Source organism: Echeneis naucrates, chromosome 17 (assembly GCF_900963305.1).
Source record: "Echeneis naucrates chromosome 17, fEcheNa1.1, whole genome shotgun sequence".
NCBI lineage: Eukaryota > Metazoa > Chordata > Actinopteri > Carangiformes > Echeneidae > Echeneis > Echeneis naucrates.
Window position 1 is genome coordinate 7,845,438 of NC_042527.1, and position 15,691 is coordinate 7,861,128.

Below are 15,691 nucleotides of genomic sequence, written 5' to 3' on the forward strand. Positions count from 1 at the left end.
CCAACTCATGTACATATGCCTCTATCTCAGTGAACAACAATTCTTCAGGAAATTCTGAAAGCCTTAAATCATGTCATAACTACTTTGCACCATGTTTACAGTTGAGTCATTATATAGGTATATATGCCCTCCTCTGGGTTCATTACAGATACTCGATATGCAATAAGGCACTTTTTCTTACAGGTGTATTTGGCTGAATAGTGTAATGGCTTACACTGTAACTATGCTTCTACAAGAAAGCACTGTGGATCTTTGCTAATGTGTTAATAACCAATGGTTTATAAAACTGCCTTTTTGTCCAAGTGCTTTGGAAAGCGTGAAAAAAAAATGGGTAGCTGTTTTTATTTTTCTTTGTTGTAGTGTTTAGTCATCCAGGCCCTTTGTTGTTGTGGAATTTGTTAAATTTGAGTTTTGAAATTGAATTCTATTAATCTAGATGGGACCTACATTATGCTTTGCTCCCAGGTCTTTCTCCTCCACACTAAGATCAAAGAGAACATCCTCATGTCTTCCTCAGTCGCTTGTCAAACCGTCTTTGATGTCCCATTTCATTGTTATCTGTTCATTTTAACAGGAGCTGTACACGTTATGTCGAATGCAATGCTTTGGGATTTTGTACACATTTTCTCAGAGGTTCAATCTGTTGAACGTTTTTGGTTTCTGCTGGCAGTAACCTCGAACACATGGACTGTTAATCAAAGGAACACACAACTGTTTTCTACAACGTCAAATGGAAATATATCCTTCCATCTCTTCCTGCAGATGAAAGTTTCTTTTCACTTCGACTCTGTCCGGGTCTCAAAGCTATATCACAAAAAGAACATACCTCACAGATTTTTTTTCTTTCTTTTGCGGTCTGTACAGTGTCCATCCAACCTGTCTTTCAGAAATTCCTATAAAGCCATTGAGCCTTTGGTTTCTGTCTTTATTGGCTAAATGGTCTCTTGTGTAGCGTTGACCTTCTATTGTCTGTATATGCAACATCACTACTACCTTTGTAGCAACAGAATTTCTTTCTCCCTGCCTCAGTGAACTTCTGTTGTTAGACAGTGGTATATGAGTCTACTGGATAAATCCTGAACCAACAGTCCCTGTTATTAAAGCTTAGCAACTGTTTTAGTTACCAAGGGGGAAAAGCCCACTGCAGGGAGAGGCATACTTCAAATGTAAAAGTACCTGTAGACAGTCGCTTCACTGCAGATATTGATTGAAAGAGCTCAGTCCAAATCTATTTGTTCATATCACTGAATGTGGCTTGATGACAGTTGAGCATTATCCACTTTGCTTTCATTTTTGCTGCGCTGCCTTGCTGAGGAAAAAAGCGATAATTTCTCTTGTCACCACACTAATTCAGATATGCACATTGTACAGGAATTGATGTTTTTTAAATTGATGCCTAATTTTTACATTAATGTAATTTTTTAATATCCTCTTATCAAAGCTTTAGTTAAGGTGAATAGGAGGAACTGTGGAACTAAATAATTGCTGCAACAAGCTGTTTTGATATTTATATTCTCAGGTGTCTTAAATTTTGAGCATTGGAGTTTCCATATTTCCTGTGCAACACCGAAGTACAAGCATGTTTAATTTCTTTTGTTATGCTGATTAATTTATTACAAAACGTATCATTTGTGTGGTTTAATTATTCTTTTCATAACTCACTTTGCGATATGGAACAGTACTAATATTAAATAGTTCCATTGTTTGCTTGACATGAAAACACCAGTGTTTTGTTTTGGGGTTTTTTTTTTTTTTTTTTTTTTAATAAATATTCTTAAGTTGATTTTTGTCTTTGTCTTTTTGTTTCTGGTCAAAAGTTGCGCTACAAGTATCGGGCTACATAAAATCAAAGCTTTACTGAGGTGCTTGGCTGATTATCAATCAGGAGTTGCAGTCCAAAGCAAAATGAATATGTTCGCGGAGGTGATGCTCCTGAGGCTGCGTCTGTATCTGAATGCTAACTTGAGTGTTGATGGGAGTGGCGGGACCAGACTGAGTGATTCAAGTCTCCATCTTGGGTTGGCCTGCATTAGTAGCTTCTTCTGCTCTTTTGCCTGACTTGAACAAAATGGTGGGTGCACTTGTGATATAGTTTTGTGTTGCCAGCACCATAGCTAAACTGCTCAATACTCAGTAATCACATTCTAATGAGACATTTTCAATATTCATGACATTTCCATTTATTATCACATACCAGAAAATTATAGTTTTGTCAAATTTTCGCAAAGCAACCCCAAGCTGTATCAAAACAAAGATGCTTTTTTGTTGTGTTGTGATCATTTGGTTTACCATACTCTCCTATAGATTTTATACAAATACAATAAAAAACTCACAAAGACATACACACTGTCTTAATGTTTTGTATATCAAAAGTAGTCTTGTGAAGCTGAGGCCCTGAAATGTGTCTGTTTCAGTTTTATGTTTTCAGTCAAATTAACACCTGGAGAAGCTGCAACTGTACAGTGTTTCTTCCCATGAACACTACACATTTCACAGAGGTTGCCCCCAAGTTGTAAACTAATGAGCGCGTGCATTATATCTTTATTAGAGTTCATCTCTGTATCCGCTGGCAGCGACGTCGGGCACACGATGATGAACAGAATGAGGAGCCACAGCTCTAAACCCAAGTTCCTCAGTTTCCTGCTCATGCCGGCGTTTGGCCCCGTCCCTGTCCCAGTCTGTTTCCACTGCCTCGTCGTCCCAGATGGTGGATGTCTCTGTGTCGCTGAAATAGCCGGGCTCACCCGTATAGTGTGTGGGGAAGAGCAACAGAGGCTCAACTGAAAATGCTCTCAGGTCCCTCTGCGGAAAATACTGCATGTACTCATCTCTGAGGAGGAGGAGGAGGTGTGAAAAAATGAACATGGCAGTTTCACTTCACTTTAGACTGAACACAAAATAGTCTGGTAATGAAAGGTTGTAAGTGCAGAATCAGTGGATGAGGCTCACTTGGGGTGCTGGTTAAACATGATTGGTAGGAACTCATCCACAGGCAGCATTTTGTTCAGGGGTTTTGCGTGGAGGAGCTTCTTGGCCCCCTGCAGGGACAGCACATAACCCAAGGTCCAGTAGGAGTAACCTGGGTGCACGAGGTTACTGACCCCCTTCACCCAGAGCTCAGGCTCCTTCACCTGCAGCCGCTTACGACCCACATAACTCCAGGGAGACACATCAGCGAGTGAGGTGTTGAACATAAATCCCTTTTTCAAGAATAACCGTAATATGAAAGGACTTCACTCGGACATTTTCAGAAATTCACTTACATCAGATCCCAGTCAAGGTCCGCCCTCATCACGTTGTCCATAATGGCCACTAGTCTGCTGAGAAATCTGGGCTCAAACCTCACATCATCCTCCAGCACAAGCACCTGCTGCAGTTCCTGCTGCACCACCTGGGGGGCGACACACAACAGTCATGAAGGGCCTCCACTTATACAATGTCCAACTGCCACATAAACACAAATCTCAACGAAACGTTCATAGTCAGTGAATTGAGCTGCACGATTCTAAACGTATACCTTCTTCCAGATGTTGTAGTGGCTGAGGAAGCAGCCGATCTCCCCTCGAGTCAGCACACGCTCTGAATACGGGTCTTTATACCCAGGCAGCATATCTATGCCCATGGCCTGCAGCTGAGAGGAGTTCAGTGCCCTGGGGACAACATAAGCACACATGTTTCCTGTTTGCCAGTTTAAGACATGACAAATGTTCCCTCACACAAGAGCCTTGTTTCTCATTTCCACCATCAATTCCTATATCATGAAGGTAAAGTTAGCTGACTCATTAAAGCGTTTGACAATCTGATCATGATGTGTGATCATGTAGAATCATCACAACAACTACCTAAATAAGTGCATTTTAATTTCTTAATATCACCTTCTTTAATTTGGCAATTCTATTTCAGTGTTTCTTTCTAAATGTAACCACTCTGCTATAGTCATATCAGATGTGGGATATGTCTGTAGTTACTTACAAAAACTAACAGTCCTGCAGTTCATTTTTCTGTACAAAAACAAGCATAAATATAAAAGTAAAAGTACTGTTTTTTTAAGCCTCATCCAGCTTGTTTGTATACATTATGTTACTTAATTGTATTACATATGCATTAATGTGCAAAAAGCATAGTACAGTTGAGTTATTTTAACCTACTTTACAGGATATTTTAGAGTTGTAGTTTTCTACCAAATTAAAATGTTGAAGGTTAAAGCATGAAATGGAAATAGTTCAAATAGGTTGCCACAAACATGTATTTAATTAAAGCTCACTACCGGTCCCCACTTACTTTAACGTTAAATGTATTACAAGAAACAAAACATGCCGTTATTTTATACAATAAAACTGTCCAAATGTAGATGGAATCAGCTATACCTGCTTCTCAGACACAATACACAATACTCATTACTTATTTATAGACATAAGCTCCTATTTGATAACTTATCTATCAATGAGAATATGAGGCAATTATGATATGTAAGATATGGAGAGCAACACATTTACAGCGCTACATTTTATTTTACACTCGACTCCCACTTTTACTTATAGGATCTGTCACAGTGACATCTGAGTGATCACCTTCTCCTGCCACACCCACCTGCCTGAAAATCACCTTCATTCCCTGCACCTGGTTTGCCCCGCCCATCTCCTCACCTGCGGCTCATCCCCCATCAGTCTTCCTATACATATACCGGCCCATTTTCCTGTGCCCTCTGCCAGATTGTCTAGTGTGTTTTTTCTTGCCTAGCAGTCCATCCATCCATCCATCCATCCATCCATCCATCCATCCATCCATCCATCCATCCGCCCGCCCGCCCGCCCGCCCGCCCGCCTGCCTGCCTGAACCTTGCCGGTCTACCTGGTCTTAGAGATTCTGCCTGGTCTGCCTGCCCACCTGGTTTCCTGACTCCTGCCTGTCTCTCCGGTCTGAAGCGCCTGCCTAGCCCTCTGGATTTTGTCTGCATTATCTGCCTGTCGGACTCACTACTGTCTCTGTGTTCATGCTTTTGGGTTCCTCTGTTCTGAGTCCTAATAGCATCTCTATATTGTGTTAACACCTAGTTCAGGACACTGCCTCCTCTACAGCATAATGACAAGGTTTCCAGTATGTCATACTTGCCATCCACGGCCTCTGTCAACACGGTATTGATACCAAGGACGGCCAGAGAACGTAACATCCTCTCCCGCCGGTTAGTGCGGCGCTTCAGATTGATCAGAAAGACCTGGAGCAGAATAATGGGACTGTTCACTGAGACTGTACTGTGCAAGTGGAAGATATTTTAAAAATGCGTGTGCACCTCATCAAAGCCCATCTTCCCTGATTCTTTAGGAATAAGGTGAACATACTGCGAAGGCTCCATGGCGTAGTCAACTGGAAGGAAGGTTCACACACATTTCACATCAATATTTAGTAGGTTTGCGCTTTTCTAAAGAATATGTTGGGTTTCAAGGGGATTTCTTAGATCGGTTCAAAACTGAACTTGCGAAATTATCAAAGGTGAAAAGAAGGTGAAATGAGAAGCAGTGAGCTTTCACAGAGCACTGAGACATGTGTCAGGACAGTGAGAGCAATGCTGACCTAGTCTCTCTCTCTCTCTCTCTCTCTCTCTCTCTCTCTCTCTCTCTCTCTCTCTCTCTCTCTCTCTCTCTCTCTCTCTCTCTCTCTCTCTCTCTCTCTAACACAGACACATACAAGGACTGAAGATTGAGAAATGTAAACTCCTCCTGTTGATGCTCACTGAGTGCCTCTGTCAGTGTGTGGCTAAAACTCTCCTCTTCCTCCTCCACTGTTTGGTCTTGCTTGAGGGGGACTGGTAAATATCCGTAATGGTCTCTGTTGCACACATACATCTGGACCCCTGCGGTGGACAGGACAAGAGAAAATCAGGTCTCAGGACAAAAATCGTGTGATCATCATTTGAAATGTAGTGGCAGTAAATTTCCCCACTAACCATCTCATTAGGCAGTGGTTCTCAAACTGGGGTCCAGTGACCCCCAGAGGTCCTTGAGGGGGCGCTCTGCCAAGCCCCAGCAACATTGTCAATATAATTCCTTGTCATTGTGTTTCTATAAGTAACAATGACAGAATGTATGACTACTTTGGACATGGGTTACAAGCAATCTTATAAAATATCAAAGATTATTTTTTATCGTTTATTTTATTTTTTTTATGTGGCCTATTGTGTGTCACTTTAATGATCCTTGATGAGACAAAGTTTGAAAACCTCTCTCATGAGGTCCAATATGAAAGTGCACAGTCTGGTCTGCATGCTGTAAAGTGACATGATTCTATTATTAAGGAGATCAGTGATGAACATGTTTACCAGACTCATATTGCCAAACAAAAAGTTTAGAATGTCGTAATGTCTAATGAAAAAGATTCTATTAGTTACAAATTACATATTACAACATACATATTAGAAAGTGAATTACTTCACACACTTCAAACTAAATGATGTATTATTATATATTACACATAGTTGTGTAAGTTCTATACTGAACATTGTTTCATCATATTGAAAGAAAACGTGAAAAATGATGCCCGCACAGGTCACAATCTGGTTTGTGTCTGACTGACATCAGATGTGAGACGTTTGACACATACTGTGGTTACCTTTGAAATGTCAGATTGATTTTACTCTTTACCATTCCAAATGATTCACATCCAGTTCAGTAACTTTTCCTTCTCTACAGAAATCTTTCTGCCTGACATGAATTGTATGTATCACAATCCTAAATCCATTGGTTGCTACTAATGACTGCGAACCCTTAAACAAAACCATACAGGAAAAGAATCCAGTGAGCTGAACCTTAAAAGACATTTTAAGGTCACAAAGTCTGACCTGCCTGTCTTGCAGAGAAAGCGAAGGCCATGATGTCGTCGAGATGATAGGGGTAATCGGGGTGAGGAGGGTGGAAGGCCAACTCCTGGCTGGCTCTGCGCCTCAGGTCCAGCAGGAAGGTGGAGTGCACCATAGGAACTGCAAAGCAGCCCTGCCGCTTCCACTTCCGGATGGGAATATACTCTGGAGTTCTTCTGTAGTAGCCCTGCGTAGGTTTTTACGTTGACATTTTAAACAATAATCAAGCCTGCTTTTTGAATTCCCATGTTTGCATAGCCTGTTTTGGCTTTTAACAAACTGTACCTGAGGAGTGATTCCACACCAGAAGTTGGAATAAAGACTTTTTGATTCCAACATGGGTGCCACAAGGGTCAGATTCTCCGCTATCATGTCAGACAGCACATGGCGGTTTGTCAACAAGTTGTCACTGTCCACAAACTGCGTGTTTAAGAAATAGCATTAATACTTTAGACAAGAGTGGTGACACCAAATACCAAATACTGTGACTGAGAGCAACCAGATCCTTTGTGTCTTGGGGATTTTTACTATCTCACCAATATGTAGTCAGTCCAAAGGCGTCTGGCAGCTCTTAGGGCTGCCTGCCTTAACTTCATCACGTAGGTGAAGCGAGAGTCAGACCAGTGTTTTGGACTCCTCTCATCCGCATAAGAGCTGAGAGAAAGAGAGGGAAGAATAAAAGTGACAACTGGACTGATGATGTGTCAAAAGCAGAATATCACTTCACTTCCACTCCATTAAATCAATAGATAAACCCCATCAGGACTGTGGATCATGAGTGGATTTGCCTGACACATTTTATTTTGTAGTGATTCACCTTGGTTGTTCAGAGGGTCTCCACTCCACAGAGTGGTACAGGTGCTGGACTCCTCTCAGCCATTCTTCAAGCATTGCGGTGCTGTTGTCCACATTGTGGTCGGTTGCTGCCCTGAGATCACAAAAATATACGTGTATAAATCCAGTGTAATGTATTGCTTTGTTTCTTTCTTTCTTGCCATTCCCTTTTTGCCAAATTAATACTTTCAAACAAATTAGAATATTTTCATTAGACACTGTCAACAAAGAGGATTCTCACTTTTTAAGATAAGATAAGATAATACTTTATTAGTCCCTTCGTACTGTTTCAATTAACTCAGCAATGCAATGGACGATTGTAACTTTACCAGATGGCAATTCGGTCCTTCGGATATTCCAGTCTGTCGATGCATCCCAAGAAGTAAGGGAGGCTGTGCTGGGAATTACGGGCCAGGACGGAGATCAGCACTGTGGGTTTGAGCAGAGACTCTGCCTGGTGGAGATGGTCGGATGGCGACTCCTCCGTCCTGGTCTGCAGGAAAAGCTTCCCCACTAAAATCACAGTGAATAATCTGATCCCCGTGCGTCCAAGAGACATATTTCCAGCCGGTTGCCTTGATGTCTCTGCAGCCTCAGACCAGCACAACTGAGAGAGACAGACTGGCTCACATGCATATGAGAACACACACACTTTGGGCCAGACTAACCAATCACACCAACAGGTTCATTTAGTGTCTCTCTGTCATTCCACGTGTGCTTCCTGTCATTAGTAGAGTTCATAAAAAAGTTGAAATGGCTGTCTTTTACAGTTTTCAGTACTGTTAAAGATGAAGTGTTCCGTGTATTTATAAGTGATTCATTATAACTGCATTTCTATTTCTGAGGAATAGGATCATTAAACGCAGGATGGATGGGCTATGGATGTTTACCTTGAGGTGTTGCTTTCCGCCCTCAGTTCGGGCTGAAAGGCAGCAGCTGCCGGCAGCCTGCGCGGAACACAAGAGATTGTTTTCGACCCGGGCGACTTTCACTGTAACACGCCGGCAAATAAAACCGTGAAAGCACGTTACACACATGCTGCGACAGCAGCAGTGGACCCCGGCCTTAGACCGAGGTCATGGAGCCGGCCCTCCACCCGGAGGAACGTCCAGAAGTGAGCATGTCTGAAGCGTCTGACCGGACGGCGGCTCCGGAGACTCAGAGGTGGATCCTGCAGCATCCAGCGGTGAGCCGCCCTCCACTGTGCTGCGTTCAGGGACCGGCTCTGATCGGGCACTAACCTGCTGTTCCCTTTCTCTTAGTACCGTCAGATGAAGGATCTGGAGGTCCAGGACAGCGCCCAGGTCCATGCAGCTTTCCTGGTCTACATGGATCTGACTGAAGGTGGGTTTGTAAAGACAGTCTGTTTGTGAGCAATCAGATTTACAACTTCCTTAAATGGTAGAGGATGAACTAGCAGACAACAGAATTTCCCTCCGGGGGTTAATAAAGTATTTCTGATTGTGATCTTGTTGATATTTGGTTGTGTGGGTCATTAGAGTCACATTATTTTTTTGTATATCTATGTTTAGACACTACTAATCAGATTTTTTTGGTTTGTTTTTGTATAGCTCCACCTGCATCCTCATCCTGCTAAAGGTTACACTTTGTAAATTTCACCAACTTCATCTAGCTTGTTCTTGTTCTCCACAGTTCGTCAGTGGAAGGAAGTTTCCTGTGTCAAGAGTCATGAGCTGGAGTTAGTTTTGTTGGAAGGAAGGGAGAAGGAAGGAGCACCCATCCAGACTGTCCTTCCTCTCCCCGTTCACCGCTCCCTGTGCCACAAAAGGTGACAAGACCGTTGGTCAGCTTTCACCATCAAGCGTCCTGTACTCTTTTTTTCACAGCGTTTCATTGCAGCCCTGTTCTCTGCCGTGCAGCATACGACAGGTGCTGGACAGAGGCTTTCCCATGCTGCTGTGTGCTGTGGCCTCTGACTCCACCCTGGTCTACCAGAGAATGACTGATGGCCTGGTGACACCCGACCCTCCTGTAGGTCCCTTCCAGGACGTGGGGCGACGGCAGCACAGGAAGAGACGGCAGCAGCGCTGAGGTGGTGGGAGAAGATAACCCTCAGAAGTCAGGCTCCTAACATGGAAGGAGGGGAAGCTTCCAGACTGCCCCTCCAGGTGGCCATCAGGTCTGTGTTTCCCTCACTGCGAAACAACCGGCTTCATCCAGCCACTGAAGTCCGGTGATCCTCAAAACATCCTTTCCTGACTCAGCTAATGGCTGAGATTTGTCTTGCTGCTCCTGGCTGATGTGTTTGTGAGGTTTGTTGTGTAAAGTACAGCGAACAGCTGCTCTTTCAGCTCAACCAGGTCTACATCATTCCTCCTGCATGGCACCGCATGATCTGCGTCCATTTACAAAACATTTCAGATCAGATATGTTAAATGGACTGTTATCAAGAGACAGTGTATTACTTAACATTTTTGATGATGATTCTCAGATTGTTATTAAGGGACTTATTATAATTGCCAAACACAGTGACTTTGATTTAATGTACTTGGCTCTTAATCATATTAGTGCTTTCTCATTAAAAACAGGAGTATTTAAATTTGAAAGGATATTTTATCACCTATGACAATCATATTTACAGTAAATAAAGAAATCTAATCTGCTACAAATACAAGTCACAACGTGAGTTTAACTGGAGTTAAGCTTTTGCAGAAAATGGCAACAAGGGACAAATGAATGACTTCATAAATATAAATATACATAGTTATGAATTTGCTAATTTTATATAGCTTAGTCAACTAATTTCTGTCACATACTAATGTTGGATAATAAACTTGATATTTTAGGGTAGACAAACTGAACCCGTATTAATAACCATAGTCACATGACATCTTACTGAAAAGTGTTTTTACTGAATGAACAAACACACTTGTAAAGTAATCTCTATACAAGTCTGCTATATATCAGCTAGTGCGACCAACTGGCTCCAATCCAATGTCCGCCAATCTTTAAAGCAGGTTCCGATATGTCCGACCAGCTGTACAGTAATGCAGTTTCACTTTGAATAATGCCGCCCCTATCTGAGCCAACCTCAACATATTCACAAATGGATTTGTATTGTAGTGTGTAGTTTGTATTGGCTCTTCGATAATCAAAAAAAAAACAAACAAACATCACAACAGTGTTGGCTGTGTAGAGACATTATTGAAAACACTTTTATTTTTCTAGAAAAACAAAAATTCAACATAGAAACCGAACACAATAACATAACACTGGTGAGCAAAATACATAATCGGACTAATATGTGATGTAGCAGTGTCCCCCCTGCAGGGTTAACATTAAGCAGATTTTGAGGCAGGGCACATCAGTGACCCTGCTGTGTGAGTGCAAGTGTGTCTTTAAAATGGTGCAACGTTTTAATGAGTGGAAGGACTTGACTGCATGGGACAAAGATTACAGCACTTCAACCCTGAGCCTTATTCAACATAAATACTCTACGTCATGACACAAACAGTAATGGACAGACAAACACACTGCACTGACCGACGTGCTGTAGTAAAGAGGTTTATCCTGTGCCGTGGAATGAAGAAAGTTTCCAAGTAGTTGACTTTTCAGGGAGGCATTCAGGAACGAATGATGCAGACAGATGTTATTTTCACTTCAACTTAAGTGTCCACAACAGCGCTGTTGGAAATGGTCTGTGTTTAAAACGTCTAATGGAAATCTTGGTGACATCCATGTATACTGACCTTTAAGGAGTTATCCAAGCAGGTAAAATAAAAAAAAAAAAAACGTTCCTTAAGATCCCCACATTTCAATGGCTTCATCAAGAAAGTAAAACTCAGCGTCCTCTCTCTATGGAGAGCTTTGAAAACCTAAAAAATCCAGAACCATCTCTGATTTTGTTTCAGTCTTTGTCGGGGGTTAATCAGATGAACAGTTTGTAAGCATGAGGGCAAAAAGGTGCTTGATTCAAGTCAGTAATCCATTCTTCTGAGGTGTGTACAAGGGACATTGGGAGCAAGACAGAGTCCCCCTGGACATGGTATCACGTGGTACGGTCCATCCATAACACTGGAAACACAGTTCCTCTCATTTTGGGACAGATGGTACAGGACAACAGTGTTATGTCAAATCCTCCTCCTCTGAGCAGTAGTCCCGGCCCTGGGCAGATAACAGACATGTTTGTATTTTCTTTCAATTTCTTGTCCTGACGTTGAAACTAAAAGAATTTGCCTTATGACGTTAATGCAGTTCCAATAATTGTATTAAGAATTGAGTGAAATGCCTGAAATATAACTTACAAACAGACTAATTGAAAGTTAAGGAAATTATCTGTTGCATGTACTTATCAACAATCAGTAACATGTTCTGTTTCTACCATTGCTTCCTTTAGCTAAACACGCACTAAATCTTTTTTTTCCTCTACGGGCTATTTAAAAGGCTTTAAGACATGCTGGAAACTGCAGACAAAAACCAAGACATATGAAATAAGACTGGCATTATTTTTCATGAAACAAATTCAATTACAATGCCCTCAACTATTTCTCTGTTATGTCTAACTTTCCTCCACTGTCTTTGGCTCTCAACGAGATATTGATCAGAAAGAAGGCCAAGTAAAGTCCCACAAACAGCTGGTCACTGTAGCTTTTACCAGTCATTGCTCAAACAGAAGGAAATGGGACATTAGTTGGGCGATATTTTTAGCTGCGGATTAATACACATTAGCTGTACTAGTGAGTATTTCCAGCAACAGGACGGTGTATGAGGGATCAACTCTAAATAAACTACAGTGCCTGTGCACTAATGAAGCCAAGGGAAAAATGAGGCTCATGCATCCAGACAGGGTCCACACTCTCACTTTTTTTGCCGAAATCTTCCTCTGTGGAAGCCTAAATTTGATTGTATGAATTCCTCAATATAAATACATCGTCATGAAAAACAGAATTTCAGAAATGTAAAAAGAATTACAGTCGAACCATCATTTGATGTCTTGTTTTGTTTTAATTTGAGAGCAGAATAGGCTCAGCCAGTCTTTGGAAACACATGATACTTGTGTTGTTTTCCACAATGCTGCTTTAACCAAAAACGTGGAAAACTCTGGACATGACAGATTGAGGCTCTTTTGTGGTATCATTATGTCATCTGCCGTTGTCCTCACTTCAGATTTGCAGCAGTGATAGGATTAACCTCCATTATGTCATTTAGCAGGGGTTTTTGCAGAAATACAAAATCAAAAAGTGATGCTCCGCTGACGGCTTGCCTCTCCTCACCTTTTCAATTTTCTCGTCTAACATCCTGAAGAATTCCTGCTGGCTCTCTGAGGAGTGGATGCTTCTGCAAGGAAACATGACAAATCTGCTTAGAGCCTTGCAGTGTAATTTGTGACATGTTGCAGAGTGCGCTGTGGCTCGAATACATTTACAAATATGTCAATGCATGTGAAAATATGTTCATATCCGAACAGCATAAACAGCTTCATCAATCTCCAAGACTTACAGTATCTTCTCATTTCCATTTGATCCCGTTTCATCCATGTGTTGACCTTTACCAAGGAGAGCACTTTTCTCCTGCAGGATAAAAGTAGCAAACGTACGTGATCAAAGCACTGCAGAAAACACGTGATCGAAAAAAAAAAAAAAAAAAAAAAGCACACAGTTAACGTTAAAGTTCAGGAGTTGACTTATGTGGTTTGGCAATCGTAGTATTTTAAAAAAAATAGTGTTTTATCAGAAAACATTTTTGTGTTGCACTTGTTTCATACTGCCTCATTAATATGGAAATGTGTGCTGCACACTGCCCTGTGAGAGATGGATCTGTATATGAAATTTATCATGATTTGGTTTTTTTATTACAAACCGTTTTAGAAAGAGGAAGATAAACAGAAGCCATAATTTAAGCCAACAAACATCCCAGTAAACACACACACACACACAAAATACTATAGAACCACACACTGTGCTGTCCTGGCCGTCCACTCCTCCCTCTTCTCCACTGATGTACTTGACTTTCTCCACTCCTTTCATCTTGTACTCATCTGTGACAGAATGGGAGACAGAGAGGCAGAGAAGAGCACATCTCCTCTTATTAATACGCAACAGCAGAGCTGGTAGGCACGCAGAGGGCGACCCACTCACAGCCACTCTGATCAGCACAGTGCTCTGGGTTAATAGTTCTCACAGTTCAGTACTTGGCAAAGTAATTATGTGCTTGGATTCTCACCCTCCAGACTGAACCCCCCCCCCTTAACAATGGTTGGCAAGCAACAAACACATGAGCTGTCAGTCTGATTCTCCTCTCTGCGCTGCTTCTCCACCCCCCCCCCCCCCCCCCCCGCCCCATATCTCACTACCCCATATTTAGAAAGTTAAAGGACAATACAGATATGATGCACTGCAATTGTGGCCTGATGGACACACGGTATGGCAGCCTGTGTGAGCTGTGTGTGCGGTGAGTGACTGAAGTGACTGACCTGACAGGAGGTCCCCGTTGCTGTAGGCCTTATTCTGGCTCTCTTCACCGTTGGGCACGGCAGACACCTGCTTGGCAGACGTGCAGCCCATCTCCTCCTCCTCAGCTGCTCTGCTCCTCACTCCCGAGCTCTACAGGCACACCTGGGTACAAGTGTGTGTGGGTGGTGGGGTTAGATATGCACAGATGACCTCCAAACAGAAAAGCCTCAGATGACCCACGGGCCTCTTGATAAAGGTTTGGTCCCTGGGGAAATCATCTGTGCTGTCTGTGGTCATCACAGGAGACTCTCAGAGCAGAAGAAGTAAACCCGTCTGATCTCGTAATGGAGATCCCCAGGCCCAGCTGGAGAAGCACTAATTTTTATAATCACTTAGTCATGGAGCGCCCCACCCTGGAATTAAAACACCCAGGCAGCTCCGTCGATTCCTGGCAGGACAATAAAATAGCCGGTGTCGCCGGATTGAGAGTCGAGCACACGGCAGTCTGGGAAAACACCAATCGGGACGAGCGCACGGCGGTGCCAGCTGCCCCGCAACAATGAGGCCTTTCAAGCTCTCCGTGATGCCCCCGTCGCCAAGCCGGCGGGGCATATCATGAGCGACTGGGGGGGTTTCTGTGGCTCTCATGGGATTAATCTGTGGCCGTGCACAGGAGCTCTCATCTCCTCGGGAATATTACTCGATTGCAGACACCGGGCTCCAAGTCATGCAGCGTGATCGATCCCCACGTAGTTGGGGCGATCCTTCACATACTGACGGCCGCACAGCTGCGTCCAGCTGCGGAGTCAGCTCTTCATCACACACCACTACCATCCTCATAATGGTCTGTCCTTTGTACGTTTATATAGATAAGAGCCGCGATTCATCCTAAAACGGCACATCGCCGGGCAAGTTCATTGGCTACAGAGGCAAGCGGCGAAAAAACAAGAAATGCAAAAAAATTAAAATAAAAAAATAAAAATCCCCTTAAAAGCTGAAAAATACCAACCACCAGCTAACGCCTGGGAGAACGAGATAATGATCACAGCTCCTTATTTTGGAAAGATATTAACAAAAGATGCAAAAAAAGAGCAGCCATTCCTCGGCTGGCAGGAAACGCCGACACGATCGCCACCAAATAAACAAACAATAGACTGCGAAATAAATGCCGCAGCAGAGAGCATGGGACGGATTTACCTGTCTGGCTTGTCCATGCTTCAGCTGCTTTCTCCTGTGGTGCTTCAGAGAGGCTTTAATCCAGACGGAGGAGCCACAAAGACCGCATCTGCACCGCCCGGCTCCGTCCGGCCATCAGCAGTAGTGGAGGGGCCGTCAGTCCGTCTGCCAGCTGTCTGCTCGGACTGCTGGAGCTCATGGCCCGGCTCACTCAGGGAGGAAGATTATACAGCACTGAAGAGAGTTCAACAACTCATCTATTTTTTTTAAACCAAACAAACAAATAACCCCCCCCCCCCTCAAAAAAAATATTTGTGCCAAAACACAAAACAGTCCAGGTCGTTTTCCACCTGGTTTTTAAAGTGTGCCCCCTCCTTCTTTATGAGACAGAAAATCGACCGCGAAGGTTCCTTCT

General features: G+C 42.9%; 3 protein-coding genes across 4 annotated transcripts; 1 reads left to right on the top strand and 2 right to left on the bottom strand.

The window, feature by feature from the left end:
- Positions 1–2,544: 2,544 nt before the first annotated feature.
- LOC115057571 (procollagen galactosyltransferase 2-like) lies at positions 2,545–8,246 on the bottom strand. The gene is made up of 12 exons (XM_029524729.1): positions 8,017–8,246; positions 7,671–7,781; positions 7,390–7,507; positions 7,139–7,273; positions 6,836–7,040; positions 5,720–5,851; positions 5,291–5,355; positions 5,109–5,215; positions 3,518–3,650; positions 3,264–3,391; positions 2,950–3,156; positions 2,545–2,830 (listed from the first exon to the last, which is right to left on the bottom strand). Exons 1-12 carry the CDS (start codon positions 8,244–8,246, stop codon positions 2,545–2,547), a joined length of 1,857 nt encoding a protein of 618 aa, XP_029380589.1.
- Positions 8,247–8,708: 462 nt separating this feature from the next.
- tsen15 (TSEN15 tRNA splicing endonuclease subunit) lies at positions 8,709–10,233 on the top strand. Of its 2 annotated transcripts, none has more exons than XM_029525490.1 (4): positions 8,709–8,873; positions 8,950–9,031; positions 9,341–9,476; positions 9,568–10,233. In XM_029525490.1, the coding sequence occupies exons 1-4, from the start codon at positions 8,766–8,768 to the stop codon at positions 9,737–9,739; spliced, it is 498 nt and encodes a 165-aa protein (XP_029381350.1). In that variant the 5' UTR covers positions 8,709–8,765; the 3' UTR covers positions 9,740–10,233. The 2 variants fall into 2 exon arrangements, with proteins under 2 accessions (XP_029381350.1, XP_029381351.1); XM_029525491.1 differs by having other exon boundaries at positions 8,959–9,031.
- Positions 10,234–10,838: 605 nt separating this feature from the next.
- LOC115058237 (uncharacterized protein C1orf21 homolog) lies at positions 10,839–15,630 on the bottom strand. The gene is made up of 6 exons (XM_029525549.1): positions 15,298–15,630; positions 14,121–14,262; positions 13,606–13,685; positions 13,148–13,218; positions 12,922–12,985; positions 10,839–11,812 (listed from the first exon to the last, which is right to left on the bottom strand). Exons 2-6 carry the CDS (start codon positions 14,209–14,211, stop codon positions 11,774–11,776), a joined length of 345 nt encoding a protein of 114 aa, XP_029381409.1. The 5' UTR covers positions 14,212–14,262; positions 15,298–15,630; the 3' UTR covers positions 10,839–11,773.
- Between the last annotated feature and the right edge of the window lie 61 nt (positions 15,631–15,691).